This window comes from Alosa sapidissima, chromosome 9 (genome assembly GCF_018492685.1).
Source record: "Alosa sapidissima isolate fAloSap1 chromosome 9, fAloSap1.pri, whole genome shotgun sequence".
NCBI classification, from domain to species: domain Eukaryota; kingdom Metazoa; phylum Chordata; class Actinopteri; order Clupeiformes; family Clupeidae; genus Alosa; species Alosa sapidissima.
This window is the reverse complement of record NC_055965.1, coordinates 12,502,138-12,519,647: the sequence shown is the minus strand read 5'-3', so window position 1 is coordinate 12,519,647 and position 17,510 is coordinate 12,502,138. Positions and strand designations below refer to the sequence as shown.

At 45.4% G+C, this 17,510-nt stretch overlaps 1 protein-coding gene across 1 annotated transcript in view; it reads left to right on the top strand.

The window, feature by feature from the left end:
• Positions 1-17,168, top strand: part of LOC121719257 (STE20-like serine/threonine-protein kinase) — a 33,792-nt gene extending 16,624 nt beyond the window's left edge. Inside the window, 14 exon segments of the mRNA XM_042104717.1 lie at positions 163-294; positions 772-963; positions 965-1,660; positions 1,936-2,066; positions 2,449-2,572; positions 5,619-5,798; positions 8,142-8,234; positions 8,929-9,000; positions 10,567-10,696; positions 10,989-11,113; positions 13,147-13,338; positions 13,734-13,859; positions 14,009-14,122; positions 14,538-17,168. Coding sequence (XP_041960651.1) covers positions 163-294; positions 772-963; positions 965-1,660; positions 1,936-2,066; positions 2,449-2,572; positions 5,619-5,798; positions 8,142-8,234; positions 8,929-9,000; positions 10,567-10,696; positions 10,989-11,113; positions 13,147-13,338; positions 13,734-13,859; positions 14,009-14,122; positions 14,538-14,684 — 2,454 coding nt within the window. The 3' untranslated portion in view covers positions 14,685-17,168.
• Positions 17,169-17,510: the final 342 nt, after the last annotated feature.

Genomic DNA, 17,510 nt, shown 5'->3' with positions numbered 1-17,510 from the left:
TACCAGAACTTTGGTTGGTCAAAAGTGGCAATAAACACAAGACACTAAAACAATGGTTGATCTTTATTTATTTCTTAACCTTTAACTGGTTTATTGTTTGAATGGGTTTGATATAAAGTGTTTATTATTGTTTTTTTTCCTTCCTGTCTCTCCCTCCATTAGCACCCGTTTGTGAGCAGCGTGTTGGACAACAGGCCACTCAGGGAGCTCATCGCCGAGGCCAAGGCTGAGGTCACCGAGGAGATCGAGGAGTCCAAGGAGGAAGAGGAGGAGGAGGACCACGATGCCCAGATGGTGAGTGCTCAGTGTAGTGTGTGATCATAATCTTGTCAACTATACAAACGTTCTGTGTGTAAAAACAGGTGATTATGCTGTGGTTCATTGTTAGAGTTTAGTTCAGTGTTAAAGTTTGAGTTAAAAAAGAATGAAGCACACTTGACTTTAAATGTTTATTTTATCATTCTTCCATCCATTGGTGCAGCAGGACAGTAACACTCACATAGCTTAGCTTTGCAGGTTTGAGAGTATGGATATGGATGTGGTAAAACACAGCACTGCTTTTTTGTTCTATATTCTATATACATCACAATAGAACAGAATCAGATAGAGTATGTTGCAGTCTAATGGGAGAGGATGGCCACAGGATCTGCCACAGATATAATCATACTGTAGACTTTATGCAAAGTTTATGCAAAGGCTGAGCGGAGAGGAAGTGCTGATAATTTTTAGCCCAGCTCTGACGTTTGACCTTGGCTGTTGTCGTTGACGCAGCTGCTTCCTGGACACAAGCGCGCCTCGTCGGACGCCAGCATGGCCAGCTCCGAGGACGAGAAGCTCTCCCAGTCCCCCTCCATCCTCGAGTCCGTCCCCGAGAAGGCCGAGACCGATGTCCCCCGCCGCCCCTGTCCCCGTCTCTGCCACAGAACCTGCCCCTGTGCCCGCTGCCCCTGTGCCCGCTGCCGCGGTGCCTGTTGTGGATGTGCCCAAAGCGGAGGTCCCCGAACCTGTGGAGAACCACATCCAGGAGCCTGCTCCAGCCGAAGAGCCTTCTGTCAAGGTGGAGGAGAACGTGGAGAAGGAATGCGACGTGGAGGAGAAGGAGGTGGAGGTGGAGAGGCCTGTCGTGACAGTGGACGGAGAGGAGCCAAAGGTAGAGGAGGCGCAGGAGGAGGTAAAGAAGGAGGAGGAGGAGGCTACCACAGTCGTGGAGGAGGCTCAGCCGAAACCAGAGGCAGTGGAGTCCCCAGAGGAGGTGGAGAAGGAGGAGGTGGAGGAGAAGACTCCGGAACCCCTGGTGGACAGCGAGAAGGAAGTGGACGAGGCCGCACCCGAAGTCGAGAAGGAGCCCGAGGTGGAGGTGGCGCCGGTCGAGGCTGAGGTCGTGCGACCAGAGACCCCTGTCGCGGCGCCAGCCTCACCAGCCCCCGTCGAGGTGCTCACGCCGCCGGAGTCACCCGCCCAGAAGGTTCCGGAAGAGGAGAAGCCCGCACCCCAGGCTGACAAGAGCACCACGCCCGTCAAGCCTCGCTACGAGCGCGAGAGGGACCGGGAGAAGGACAAGGACAAGGACTCGGACTCAGGGAACGGCAGTGTGGACCTCAACCTGTCCATCTCCAGCTTCATGGCCAAGAACAAGGAGGCCAACTCTATTAGCATACAGGTGAGTCACTACCCAGAGAATGTTCTGGAACCACAGTTAGATAGTTCTACATACATTACCCTGTCTTCTATATGGAATATTGGAATGTTATGGAAAATTGTGGAATGTTATATTGTGGATTCTGTTAGACACAGGATGAGTGATGGGCCAAGACAAAATGTCCTACTTTGGGGACATTAAATTGAATCTTAAACATAGTTATATGTAATTGTGAAGATGTGTGTATAAATATTTTGCATGAGACTGAGTTTTCATTTGTGTGTCTTTGTCTACAGGAGGCGAAAAGACAGAAGAAGACGCTGAAGAAGACTCGTAAGTTCATGGTCGACGGCGTGGAGGTGAGCGTGACTACGTCGAAGATCATCACGGACAACGACACTAAGAATGAGGAGATGCGCTTCCTGAGGTAAACGGAGGGATGGGATGACACTCGTTAGTTTCTGCTCAGATTCCACCACTGTGTCTTCTCTCTAGCCTAGTCACTCACAAACGCAGCGGCGCACCCACAGTCACAAAGTCACAGTACAGAGTTACACAGTTACAGAAACCATGCTAGTGTTAAGTTTTACAGTTTTATAGTTCCATTCGCATATGGACTCTGTCCACTAAAATACTTGTAGTAGTAGTGCAAGTTGCCTCAGAACTTCCCAAACCAAGCAAACGCGCCTCTCTCTCTCTCTCTCTCTCTCTCTCTCTCTCTCTCTCTCTCTCTCTCTCTCTCTCTCTCTCTCTCTCTCTCTCTCTCTCTCTCTCTCTCTCTCTCTCTCTCTGTCTCTCTCTGTGTGCAGGCGTCAGGAGCTGCGGGAGCTGCGTCTGCTGCAGAAGGAAGAGCAGAGGGCCCAGCAGCAGCTCAGCAACAAGCTGCAGCAGCAGCGCGAGCACATCTACAGACGCTTCGAGCAGGAGACAACGGTGAGGAACACACACACACACGCACACGCACGCACACACACACACACACACACACAGGGGCATGGACATACATTTGATTCATAGAATGTGCCTATGCAAACCTACAGATACAATTCACACCCTACTGTACTTTATTGCACTGTACATCACATTATAAGAGTCCATCAGATAGGTAATGTGAATGTTCTTTACTGGACAGCTCCAATGTCTAACACAAACCTCACTTTGGACCTTACAGGGAGGCTACACCAGGCACATAACTGAAGCGTTCCGTTCGCGTAGCGTCTGCTGCAGCAATTAGCTTCCACTATAATCAATGGAACTGGCTACACCAGACGTGATGGTGGCTCGTACGTTCAAAAAAACCAGTCTTCTTAAACGATTTTTACTCTACGCAAACGGAGCGCTTCAGTTATGTGCCCGGTGTAGCCCTCCCCTGTCAGTCCTATAACGATCACCATGAGTATATCACGGTATGGGAAGCATTTAAGAACACAAAGCATTACACAGTGTTCTGTATTAGCTCATGCAAAGGCTGTTATGAATGGCTCCCGCGCACTCGGCTTTGCATTAATGGAGAATTTGAGGATTACCCAGCGTGGCTTTAACTGCCCGGCTTAATTGGTATTCTCACTCACTGGGACACGATGACAGTGAGGTCCGGGCCAGTACATTGTGTGTCGCTCGCTTACTAAGTCCAAATCCATGTGGCAGCTGCTGTCCAGCCGAGTTATGTTTTCGTGCTTTTGTGTGAATGGAAGCGGTGGCCAAAAGATAATCACCTTTGAGTGGACACATCTGGGTTGTTGTTGTGGTTTATAGTGGGGTGGACTTGATGGTGGGGTGTTGTGTTGTGGAGTTGATTGGAGACATATTTTAGTGTGAGCTGTACCGCCTGCTTTAAGTGTTTCGTAATAGCTGCTTTGTGATTACATCACACACACACACACACACACACAGGGGTGCACCGGCGCACACACACACACACACACACATACTGTACAGGCGCACTGGCACACACACACACACACACACACATGCGTGCCGTTCACCGTATCAGTTGATTATTTTGGGAGTCGTTAATCTGCAGCGCCACACACGCACACACACACAGTGTTCTACTCCTCCGCTCTGGATGTTCACTGCCAATCCATGTATAAATCCATACACACTGACCTATGTGCACTTCTGCTTTTTTTTTTTTTTTTCTTTTTTTTACTGAGCCATTCATGTGGACTGTGTTTAATCACGGAAGTGCTGAGGGATTAAAAATGATGTATATGAATGTGTATACAGTATACACAGTATAATGTATTCATTTGTATGATGCATATGATTCATGTGTGTTTAAGTCGCACAAGTCGCTCATTTAATTAGATTGTGGCTGTGAGTCCTTGACTCTCCGTCCTCTCTGGTCCATCTCTGATAATGACGCGTCCCCGTTGGGTTGACAAGAAAAGGAGGACTGAACAACTCTTTGTGTTGGTGACCTGAGGGGGAAAGTGCCCACCCTCAGGTGGCTACTGATGGCTGGGTGAAGGCTGTTGGTAAATGCCTCTCGGCCAGTCCGTTTTGTAAGTGACCACCGTAACAAGGCAAGGTAGTGCCTCCGTAATGGTCAGAGTTGCTCAGCAACAGCTTTGCCTTGGGTTTTGAACGAACTCTTTGTTGTTGCCAAGGTGAGAGAGTACATCGACCGGTGCGCCTCTGGCTGAACATTGATTGTGCCTCGTCCTTACAAGCCGTTTCTGACGAGCGCCGCAATATTCCTCACACAGAGCGCGCAACAGATTATTACCCACTACCATCCGCAATTCAGTTTTGATGTTGCGAAAGGTTGTTGCGAAAGGTATTTGAGCACGGCAGCCAATGAAATTACACCTCCCTGTTTTGTGGTCCTGAAGCACCATGTTGATTGGCTTGGATTATTTACGGTTCAGTCAGAGACACCATGTTTATAACCCGTTTAAAAAGCTGGGACTGTACTATTATTATTAGTAGTAGTAGTAGTATTTATTTATTTATTTATTTATTTATTTATTTATTTTTTAGAAATGTTTTCCACTTTCTCCTGCACACACACACACTCTCACCGTCTTCCCAGTATGTTCATTTACTAGCTCAGGTTATTAGATATTGATTGCAATACAGCACAGTACAGAGGTAAATGTGTGAATGCATGACTGGCTCGAAACGATTCCCTTTCCTCCTCCTCAGCATAATAGCCATCAGCCTGGCCGTTTAGGGTGTATTGATCGCTCTGGTAGCAAACTTAGGAAGAGAAATTTAAATTGCTTCTCTTTCTCTCTTGCATCCCTTTTACAGTTACAGTACCCCCCTAGGCAAATATTTTTAGTGACATTTCTGTCCACTTATAATCGTTTACAACGAGAGGCGTTCGTATCAGTCATGTAAAAGGCAAATCTATCAAGATAAAGTCCTGTAGTAAATCGTGATAAAAATGTAGGCTAAGACGATCATTTCTGATAAGCCTCCTATTTGCTGTGCTGTATTCTCATGGCCACTACCACCATATCAAGTCCTTACAATCAGTAAACCCTTTCCTTTTTCGTTTGAACTGAATTTTGATTTTGGCATTTGAATTATGTCAGATCGGTACGTAAAAACACCACCTTAACCCAACCCCTGACCTTGACCTTAACCATAAATTGTAGTTAACAGAGGTGTCAGAGTATATATACTCTTTTGATCCCGTGAGGGAAATTTGGTCTCTACATTTATCCCAATCCGTGAATTAGTGAAACACAGCACACAGGGAACACACAGTGAGGTGAAGCACACACTAATCCCGGCGCAGTGAGCTGCCTGCAACAACAGCGGCGCTCGGGGAGCAGTGAGGGGTTAGGTGCCTTGCTCAAGGGCACTTATGCCGTGCCTACTGGTCGGGGTTCGAACCGGCAACCCTCCGGTTACAAGTCCGAAGCACTAACCAATAGGCCACGGCTGCCCCCCTTTTCGTTTACACATCATTTATAACACTGTTTCCCTTCTTTGCCACCTTTTGTTTCCGCGTTCCCCCTCGCAGAGTAAGAAGCGCCAGTACGACCAGGAGGTGGAGAACCTGGAGCGTCAGCAGAAGCAGACCATCGAGCGGCTGGAGCAGGAGCACACCAACCGGCTACGCGACGAGGCCAAGCGCATCAAGGCCGAGCAGGACAAGGAGATGTCCAAGTACCAGAACATGCTCAAGAACCGCAAGAAAGAGGTGAGAGGACACGGGCCATGGGTAGAACGTTTAGGTGCTAAGAGTGTTGAATTCAAGGATATGAAGGGGAGATTTACAGGAATTGAGTGGACAGGTGTAAGTAGTATTAAAACCTCAAGAAGGAGGTAGTAGGAATTAAACCGAGTAGAACATTTAGAACAAGGCTTTAGAACCTCAAGGAGGAAGTAGTGGGAATCAGGACATTCAGAGCAGAACATTTAGACCGTTTCTCAAAGTCAAGGATGGGTCCTTCAAAGCCGCTTTTTCAAGGATGTTACGTCATCGAACCTCGCCAAGCACTGTTCCAATGGCAAGGGTGCTTTAAAATTCTATCAAGTATTTTCTGAGAATTTCCGAGGATTCATGCGTGCATTCTCTGCGTGCTTGGAACACCCACAATCCTGTGCGCACACGATTTTTAATAATGCACCTGTAGCTTCCTGCACACTCGCTAGTCTATTCCATTGTGTGTTTTTTCCGAATGCTAAGAAGAAGCCTTGCCTCGTCTTTGAAGGATTTGACTCGGCAGGGCTCGCTCTACCAAGCACGAATCCTTGACTTTGAGAGAGACGGTCTTAGATTAAGAATATGAAGGTGAAGAGTTGGGAAGCAGTTAAAGACGGGAATGTTGTGGTTCTCAAATAGGCTGTAATTTTTGAAGTGCTAGAATAGAAAACTGAAAAACCACAATAAATTGGTAGAAGTAAGAATGCGAATAGCACCGAGGTGAGAGAACAGCGCTGGAGAGAGTGAGGAGATGCAAAAATATGGGGAGCAGTTTGAGATTGGAGTGCTAGTATTTATTAACAATCTTTAGGACTCCCAATTATTAGGACATGCTGAACTGAACAGAAGTGAATTGTCACCAAAGGAATAGACACACACACCAGCATTTTAATAGTGAACAGCTCTCTTTTGAACTTTATAATGGTGACAGAAATGTACAGCTTTGAAAACTGAATTCAGTGTGAAGTCCTATCGGCCTTAGCACGTCCCACTGTGAGTATGTTTTCGCTGCGATTAAGCTCTGGTACCCTCACTAATAGTACGACTAATTGCCTATCGATCGTGCTGTCGCACTGGAAACAAAGGCAGGTTGTGTGTAGTGTGGGGGGGGGGAATGGCTGATGCAGGCGGAGGGTTCAGTGCCTTGTCCAGTGAAATGTACATTTGTCCAGCAGCTTTTCTCAACCTGCTTGTGCTGGAGTCAGTGTATCACATCTGTGTCCTACTTATGTAGCCAAAGGAATTCGTGACCGCACATCAATGGTGCTAGCCTCGGCTTTGAGCATAGCTGTGGCCGGCCGCTGTCAACTGTCAGCATGTACTACTTCCATCTAAACAAGACTTTTTAAGGGCACTCCAGGAAATGCCATTCCTGTAGGCCTAGCTCTCACTGAATGCAATGCCACAGTAAGAGGGTTTCTGTGCCATGCACCTGGGTTACATATCACAAGTCAGAATTGTATATTTGTAGGGTAAGAGTTGATGGGCTTATTTGTTTCAGTTAAGAACAAATCTTGTCCATTTTGTATTGCCTGAAGGACGCTCACTCCGTACTTTTTTTAAGTGAAGTAAATTGATAGACCTCTTCTGCAGTGCTTACATTTACAATTAGTCACAGCTGACGCTTTTATCCCATGCGAGTTACAAAAAAAAGGAACAAATCAAGGTACAGTGCCACTAGGATATTTTAGAGCAGCAATAAGAACTACTCGCAGGGAATAAAATGACCAGTCAAGTCAATGGGAAGAAGAGAAGGGACTCGTTGTCCAGGTCTGGTCTTCATTGGTACGATGATGGTGCAAATCTGTCTGTCTGTCTGTGAGGGTGGGGTGTGTCTGCGTGTGGCACCGTGTCACTGGAATCTTAAGGGAGCCAAATCCGACCTCTGACCCCAGGAAATGGATGATTAGAATGCAGCTGCTGCCAACTGAAAGGTTTTGGATTGTGTTTTTCATTCTGTATTTGTTATTTTCCTTTGCTACCCTGACCATTTTTCTTTTGTGTTATTGCATTCATTAGTGAGACATCAGTGAGTCTGAGGCTTGTCCTCTCTCTCTCTCTCTCTCTCACTCTCTCTCTCTTTCTCTCTTTCTTTCTTTCTTTCTTTCTTTCTTCTTTCTTTCTTTCTTTCTTTCTTTCTTTCTTTCTTTCTCTCTCTCTCTCTCTCTCTCTCTCTCTCTCTCTCTCTCTCTCTCTCTCTCTCTCTCCTCTCTCTCTCTCTCTCTCTCTCTCTCTCTCTCTGGGACTGGTGCCTTGAGAGCTTTGTTTGTTGATCTCTCTGTTTCTCTTATTCACTCCTTGCCATCAAATGTGTTTGTGGGATGGTGGCCTGGCAAGGCCAAACAGGACGTTGGACTGTCGCCCAAACACGTGAGAAATGTAATCATGAAACGCATTAGAGAGGACCTAATCCAAACGCCGCACGAAGAGGTAAAAACTATCACACCTCTCCACCTCGCCTCTGTGTGTCGGACATGACGGCTCTTCACCTTTGGGAACAGATACACATTTCACAGTTTTATTCTTTCCTTTCTTTTGTTTTTGTATTTTTCTATTCCTTTTTTTTTTAAATTCCTTTTTTCTTTTCTTTTTTCTCTCTGATTTCCACCTATATGCAAGAGGCACTTGCATGGGAGAAAAACAATGACTTTTTAATCAACCTGCTTTGCTGTGGATATGGCTGCTATGGAGTGATGAAGCTCTGCATGTGATTTTAAAGGCACTGACACAGATGTCTGCTTGCATGGAAATCTCTCTAATCACCTTTGCACGCCACTTACCCACACTGACTTGCTGTGTGACGTGCGTATTGCACCTGTTTGTGTGTGTGTGTGTGTGTGTGTGTGTGTGTGTGTGTGTGTGTGTGTGATGAATGGGTGCTGACTGCATGATGATGAGTTTGAGTGTGAAGTTGCTCTAACCCCGGTCCGCAAATGCAGGTTTGTGTGTGTGTTTATGTGCTGTGTTTGTGTGTGTGTGTTCGTGTGCTGTGTGTGTGTGTTCGTGTGCTGTGTGTGTGTGTGTGTGTTTGTGTGCTTTTTTTGTCTCTTTTTGGCGTGATGGCAGCATTTTGCTTCGTGCTCTAACCCTAACCCCCCACTCCCCCTCCGCCCCAACCTGGCAGGGCGTGGCCCATGTCATGATTCAGTCTTTCCAGCTCTCATCCTGCACGCTGTTCAACGCCCCCATGCAGGACGTAAGTGCGGCCGGCCGACCCCCGCCTCCGCTAACCCCGCGGCTAGCGCTTAAAACCTCACCACTTCACTTCCCTCTACCTGCTCTCTCTACCTGCTCATATGTGTCACTCAATGGCCATGTGACTGAAGAGATGCAGGAAGTTACTTGTAGCAAAGTCCTTTTAGGCAAGTCCCCTCCACTCGGTAGCCATATTGCAACGCATTTATCTGGCATCTATTTCGGACAGAACTGCGTGTGCGCAAGTCTTCACAACACCAACACCAATGCCACAACATGATGGGTACACAACACACCTGGAAAACAGTAGGCACAAACTGGACAGAATGGGATAATGAGAAAATAGCATCACAGGGAGAAAGATCTAGTTGTTTTGTCCCTTTTTGTTAGAAACTGAAAGATAAAATACAATTTTCCCTCGACTTAGATGCATTGGCGGCCATTTCATACATAAATAACTCAAAGGGTTTTTGTCCTTGTTACTTCAATAGTATTTTGCTAATTTTGACTTCCTGCCTTCTCAGGCGAGAGGAAGTACTCACCTCCACCAGTATCTGTGTTTGAGCTGGCTTTAACCCGAGGTAACCCCATCTGACCCGAGGTCAGCTGTTGGCATTCTTTGTTTGCTCCCCAGACTACTGTATGTCCAGTCAGACTGGACCCATATGCGTGACTCCTGCTGTCAGTTATCTCCGGTCGTCATGGAGACAGACGGGCCGTCCTGTTTAGTCTGAGGGAGTGGACAGATGTGGATATGGCACATATGAGCAATCTGCTAGAGTGACCCCTGTCCTGAGTGTGACTCTCTGCTCTGGTTTCTGTTCTGTGTGTGTGTGTGTCTTTTCACAACAGTCTTCACTGGCTTTTTACCAGAGGACCATTTAGTCATTATTGTGTCCAGTACTAGGCATACAAGACTTTGATGTCCACTACTTTAGGTGTGCAGTCTTTCTTGTGTGCAGTGACGAGATAATTACTACTTTCTGCAACTCAGACAGTCTGTTGTTTTTCCTACGACATCCATCAAAGCCCAAGTTGTTAGTTTTGTTGCGATTTGAAAAGCACAGTGTTGATGTGGGAAGGGAGCTGGTGCCCATGAGACCTACTGTATGGTGTCTGACGTCCCAGCCCAGACTTCCACTCCACTGACGTGTGTGTGTGTGTGTGTGTGAGATCCTGTGTGGAGTGTCTCTCTGTGAGAGTGCGCCAGGCGGTGATGAGGGCGGTCGTCTCCCTGCGCTCGTCATGCTGCTGTCTCTCTGAAGGGTGTCTGGACTTTATACTTCAGAGAGAATGTTTCTAAAAGCGTTTCTTTCTTTTTTTTTGTCTCTCTCCTCCTCTCCGCTTCTCTCATCCTCTTCCTCTTTGGCTCTGTCTCTTTCTCCCTTACTGTCTCTCTATCTTGTCAATCATTCTCTTTCTTGCACACTCTCTATTCTTGTTCTCTCTCCCTCACTCTCTCTCTTTCACCCCCCCCTTCTCTCTCTATCTTATTCTCTCTCTTTCACTCTCTCTCAATCTCACTCTCACTCTCTCTCTCTCTTCTCTCTCTCTCTCTCTCTCTCAGGAGCAGGAGTTCCTGCAGAAGCAGCAGCAGGAGCTGGACAGTGCCCTGAAGAAGATCATCCAGCAGCACAAGCACGAGCTGGCCACCATCGAGAGGGACTGCCTCAACCACAAGCAGCAGCTCCTCAGAGGTGTGTGTGTGTGTGTGTGTCAAGTGCGATGTGTTTATTTTCATACCTGCATCACAGACAGCATCGCTGCCGAAAGACATTGTGTAATGGACTCTGAGAACAGGATTTACTTGCCTTTGAGTGTGTGCTAAATTGGGATGTTTGTTTGTGTGTGTGTGTGTGCCCGTGCGTGTGTTATATCTGTGTGTGTGTGTGTGTGTGTGTGTGTGTGTGTGTGTGTGTGCTGAATTGGTGTGTGTGTGTGTGTGTGTGTGCTCGTACGTGTTATATCTGTGTGTTTGTGTGTATCCAGCCCGCGAGGCGGCCATGTGGGAGCTGGAAGAGCGCCACCTGCAGGAAAAGCACCAGCTGCACAAGCAGCAGCTGAAGGACCAGTACTTCATGCAGAGACATCAGCTGCTCAAGAGGCACGAGAAGGTCAGTCATCTGGTCCCAATCAGTCCTCTTAATAGACTCTAGTCTAGAGCACCTCTCTACATGCTAATAAAAGGCTCTAGAGCAACACGCTACACACTAAAATCTTTCATCAGACACCTGGTCCCGGATTAGTCCTAATAAAAGACTCTAAAGCTCTACGCTGCTACATGCTAAAATCTTTGATCAGACACCTGGCCTTAGATCAGTCCTAATAAAAGACTCTAAAGCTCTACGCTACATGCTAAAATCTTTGGTCCTAATCGCCTGCTCTCGTCGAGACTGAGTTCACTTGCCTCTTTTATCTCATGCTCCAGTCAAAACACCCTCCTCTTTCATCACCCGTTTTATTAGACTCACATACTCTGTCCACTACATAACATGAACTGATTTCTATCTGGTACTTTTAACTGCCAGACCCCCTCCTCTAAACACTCCCGTCACTGCCTCCAGATCAGCATGTTCATCATAATAATGTCATACTCGGTTCATCATAATAATGTAATCGTAATATATATTACATTACATTACATTACATTTGGCTGACGCTTTTTTTACCAAAGCGACTAACAACATGGTAAACAGTAAGTTTTAGAACAATTCTCACAATTTTAGGACAGTTTAAAAAAAACACATTAGAGTACAGTAAGAATAAGTGCGTCGGTGAGTGCTGTATTTTAACAGTTACTTGTCAGTTTAAAACGGCAGCCGATAAGTCAAGCAGAATGAGTACTGATGACCGAGCGGTCGCCCTGGCTTCTTTTAAGGCTTCTGTTACAGACAGCAGAGCCGTTTCGGTAGAGTGGCCGCTTTTGAACCCAGACTGATTTGGATCCAGAAGGTTGTTCTGTGAAAGGAAGTCAGAGACCTGTTTGGAGACTGCTCGTTCAATGCCTTTGGATAGGAAAGGCAGTAGTGAGACAGGGCGGTAGTTCTCGACTTGAGCAGGGTTGAGAGAAGCTTTCTTAAGTAACGGTGTTACCCGGGCCATTTTGAACGCTGTTGGAAATGTGCCGGAGGTTAGCGAGGCATTGATCACATGTGTGATAGCTGGAGCGATGGTCGGGCTGATGGACTGAAGTAGGCTCGTAGGTATAGGGTCCAGCGAGCATGTGGTAGGACGGCTGCATGTCAGGAGTCTGGACACTTCACTCTCGGAGAGAGGCGTGAATGCTGAAAAAGATGTTCCAGCAGTCCCTAGAGGTTGTAGGAGCGCGGTATCTGAGTCAGATGCGTTGAGTGGGCATGTAGAGAATTGACTGCTGATTGCCGCCACTTTGTTTGTAAAAAATGAGGCGAGGGTATCTGCAGTAAGGCTGGATGGAGGAGGAGGCAGCTGAGGGTTGAGTAGCGATTTGAAGGTTGAGAAAAGTTTTCGAGTGTCTGTAGCGCTGTTGATTTTGTCATTGTAGAAAGCAGTCTTAGCAGCAGTGATGCTGGCTGAGAAGGAGGTCAGGAGTGTCTGGTAGTTTTTGAGGTCGTCAGCTAGTTTGGATTTGTGCCATTTCCTCTCCGCGGCTCTGAGTTTGGTGCGCTGCGATCGGAGGGTATCATTTAGCCATGGATGAGAATGTTTGGATCGAGCTGGCCTTGTGGTAAGAGGGCACAGCTCGTCTAGACACGAGGTCAGTGTGGAGCAGAGCGAGTCAGTGGCTTATATACTCACATACTCTGTTCAGTAAGACGGATTGATTCATGACCAACTGACCGATCTCTCTAAATTCCCTTCCGACTCCAGATCAGTTTTCTTTTTCCGCCAACACTTCATTACACCACCACAAAATATGCTGCTATAAGGCCCAGTTGCTCAACATGTGGGGACATGAAACCACTTACTCTGCAGAAAAGTGCAGAATTGCTAATCACTTAAACCGGCTTTAATTGTGCTTTTAAACGACAGGTCTTTATTTGGTATTTTATTCAGCCCTACTATCAACCAATCTTATGTAAACATAAAAAAAAAAAAATATAAACATCCTCATGTCTTGATTCTCTTCATCATCATCTTCCTCCTCCTCGTCTTCGTCCCTCTGCAGGAGATGGAGCAGATGCAGCGCTATAACCAGCGTCTGATCGAGGAGATGAAGAACAAGCAGACGGCCGAACGTGCCCGCCTGCCCAAGATCCAGCGCAGCGAGGCCAAGACCCGCATGGCCATGTTCAAGAAGAGCCTGCGCATCACTTCCTCCACCGTCTCCCCCGAGCAGGAGCGCGAGAAGATCAAACAGGTAACACACACACACACACACACACACACACACACACACACACACAGACACAGATATGATCACACATACAGTCTCTTCGGAGCAGGAGCTTGATAACACACACACACACACACAGACACACACAGATATGATCACATATACAGTCTCTTCAGAGCAGGAGCTTGATAAGATCAAACACACACACACACACACATCCAGATATACAGTACAGCCACATGTTTGCTATTGTAGACTAGGAAGTAGCACATACAGAGAACTGACACACAGAAACACAAATTACGGCAAGTCTGTGAAAACAGTTGATTATTGGTCATAATTCATTCAAAATGCCCCTACAGGTGATTTATAGTTAGGTTGCTGAGATATTAACTGTGTGTGTGTGTGTGTGTGAGCAGTTTGCAGCACAGGAGGAGAAGAGGCAGAAGAATGAGCGCCTACATCAACACCAGAAGCACGAGAACCAGATGAGAGACCTGCAGCTGCAGTGTGACGCCAACATCAGAGAGCTGCAACAGCTCCAGGTACTTAGCACACACACACACACACACACGGTCACACACACACACACACACATATTAAGTAATGACTTGGCTAATGTCATTGAGTTGGCTGATGTCATGTTGATCTCTCCTGTGTGTGTGTGTGTGTGTGTGTGTTTGTGTGTGTGTAGAACGAGAAGTGCCACCTGCTGATTGAGCACGAGACCCAGAAGCTGAAGGAGCTGGACGACGAGCACAGCCAGGAGCTGAAGGAGTGGAGAGAGAAGCTGAGACCTCGCAAGAAGGTCCGTCCACACACACACACACACACACACACACACAACTCCTCTTATGGGTCACATCTGTCTGTCTGACCAGCACAACTCCTCTGTCCATCTTGTCTGTCTATGTCTGTCCATCTTGTCTGTCTGTCTGTCTGTCTATGTTCACCTGTATCTCTCTTGTCATGGCTCTTTTCAAATCTGTCCTCAAACTCTTAATGTCTGTCTCACTTTGTCCTTTCTATTACTCTTCTGTATTTTTGAAGTTCTATTATGGTGCAGCTTAAAGCAATATGTTTTACTGGATCTTGTTTAGCAAAATGTATGTTTGAAACAAGCACGCACGCACACACACACACACACACACACACACACACACACACACACACACACACTGTGTATGATGCGTTCTTAACCCTTGTTGTCATCTTGTCTACAGGCTCTGGAGGAGGAGTTTGCACGTAAGCTGCAGGAGCAAGAGGTCTTTTTCAAGATGAGCGGCGAGTCAGAGTGTCTCAACCCCTCGGCACAGAGCCGCATCTCCAAGTTCTACCCCATCCCCAGCGTCCACTCCACGGGTTTCTAACACTCGAACACACACATACTGCACACACACACACACACACACACACACACACACACACACTCTTGGGGGCAGCGATGCACACTACAGGCTGCCACAGTTGTGGAGCTGCACCTCTGCTGCCTTGACCCTTGACCCCTCTCCTCCACACCAGCTGTGAGGTGATGGAGGAAGGACCCACTCATGAGGATTTCACTAGTTGCCCCTGTGTTACTCTGATTCTCTCGTTCCCTCTCTCTCTCTCTCTCTCTCTCTCTCTCTCTCTCTCTCTCTCTCTCTCTCTCTCTCTCTCTCTCTCTGAGTCTCTCTCTCTCTCTCTTTCCCTTTTTCTTTTCCCTCATTCCGTTCTGTCTTTATTATTTAAAAAAAAAACACACTAAACACACTCCCCACTTTCTGTTGACAGCATTGGACTTTGAGAATGGTTAGAAAGCTTCACTCCTCTTTCGTTTTTGACACAAAAAAACCTAGTGCCTAAACAATGGTTTAAATCGACCACTTTTTACTGGGTTGATTTATTGGAAAAAGTAAATTGCTGCTGAATTGTTCTTTTGCTCCAGAAGGTTATTTACACTACAGGAAAAAAAAATTATCATGTAGGGAATATGTAGCAATGCTTTAGCAAACCATCATGTAGCCTCAGCTTAAACTGCAATAGTAATTTTGCCACAAACTCCTCCAAAACACCCAACCGTAGCAGCTGAACCTAGTTAGAATGACAGAGAAGCAAATTATGAGCACACACCAAAACAAACAAAAAAGGTGGGTGGTCAAATGAAAAAGAAGAAAGAAAGAAAGATAGAAAGAAAGAAAAGGAAAAGAAATGAAGGAAGAAAATATGGAATTTTGTAGCCATTTGACCCTACTAATTGTTAAGCAAATTCAGGATGAAAATGATATGGCACATTCTTGTCAGTAGCACAAAGGATGAAGAGTTTTTTTTTTTTTTATCACAAAAATAAATAAACATAAATCTGTTGAGGTCCTAATCTTACAGCATATAATTTTGTAGTGTATCCATGTCCTGTGGGACAAGAATTCAGGCAAGAATAATAATAATAATAATAATAATAATAATAATAATAATAATAATAATAATAGAAATGCTGTCTGCTTGCTGTAGTGCCTTGATTGCATTCTGTTCCTGTTTAAAGGAGAAGGCAGGAGTTTTGCTCCCCCCATGTGAAGGGTCCCATATCTCAAGTGAAGACACTTGGCTTCTCGTACTCAGCGATGACACATTTTTGTTTGTTTAAATTTTTCGATAAAAGATAGATGTGGTCATACTCAATGAAGGATTACAACTTTTTTCCTTTTTTTCCCCTGACATATCGATATGCAAGAAAGTTTTACAGCCTGTTGTGTTTGTTTGTTTGTTTGTTTGTCTGTCTGTTGGTTTTGCCTGTGGTTTATATATTTTTGGACTTGTTTCATTATTGCTGCTGTTATGTACCTGAGATTTACAGCGCACTTTTTTGTTTTTGTCAACACTACAAGCCCATCAGTAGAATACTGAGTAGCGTTCATCACTACCAAATACCCCAATCATAGCAAGCATGCTTTTGAGTGTCTTTGTTTCTGTTTATAATCAGAAAAGTACCTTAAGTGATTTTTTTTAAGTGATGACAAGTTTACTCTGCATTTGTGTAGAAGTTACCATGACCATTTCATGGACTTTATTTTTTTTTTTAGAAGTCAAGTTGTACCTTTTTTACTCTTAGTTCAAGTTGATTTTGATTACATATCACTACAGGAGGATGACGTTTAATTTTCTTTCTTTTTTTTCATTATTTTATCATCTCAAAACTACAAATATTGTTGTGGTAGACATGAAGTGTTTCTAATTGAGAGATGGTATAATCTCATGAATTTATGCGCTCTGTGGTAATCATTTTAAGCTACATTTTAGTGAAAGCTTCTTTGGCTGTTTATTTTCTTTTTTTACACTACTCTGGAAGTACTTGCATTTAACTTTTATCTAAACCGTAAATGCAATGGAAATGCAGGAACACTCTAGTAAGTGCAAGCACTTGTTGGAGTGACTCCTCTGATGAGCCTTTGGTGTTAATGTGAACTGCTACAACTACAGTCAAATCGACATATATGAAGATGTGCTGAGCACCTTTCTCTGGAGATCTGAAGAATTTTTGAGAGTGGATATTTAAAGAAGATCATGACCATTCTAGAATTATTTGGATTGTTTTTTTGTTTTCCCATATAAACTTGCATTTGAAATGTAAGCGAAATCACTTACTTTGTGCTATTTTTCGTAATTATTCTGTTTTTCGTTATTCTGACCCCATCCAATGCAATGCCAGTCATAAAATTTGGAGGAACCTCCGGATTGCATTTTTAAGTACTGTCTGTAACAATGTAAGACATAATGTATTTGCAAAGATCAGGTTGTTGTGGTTTTTGTTGAAGCCACAGATGATTTAGTGTAATTAAATTGTTTCCTGTATATAATAAAAGATGTCAGCATCTTTATATTGTGTATAACAGTCTTTTTTACACATAGTATTTATAAGTATATATACTCTTTTGATCCCGTGAGGGAAATTTGGTCTCTGCATTTATCCCAATCCGTGAATTAGTGAAACACACTCAGCACACAGTGAACACACAGTGAGGTGAAGCACACACTAATCCCGGCGCAGTGAGCTGCCTGCAACAACAGCGGCGCCCGGGGAGCAGTGAGGGGTTAGGTGTCTTGCTCAAGGGCACTTCAGCCGTGCCTACTGGACGGGGTTCGAACCGGCAATCCTCTGGTTAGAAGTCCCGTGTGGTCAAGCTGCAGCTCAAGGGGAAGTCCATTTTACTTGCATGCTG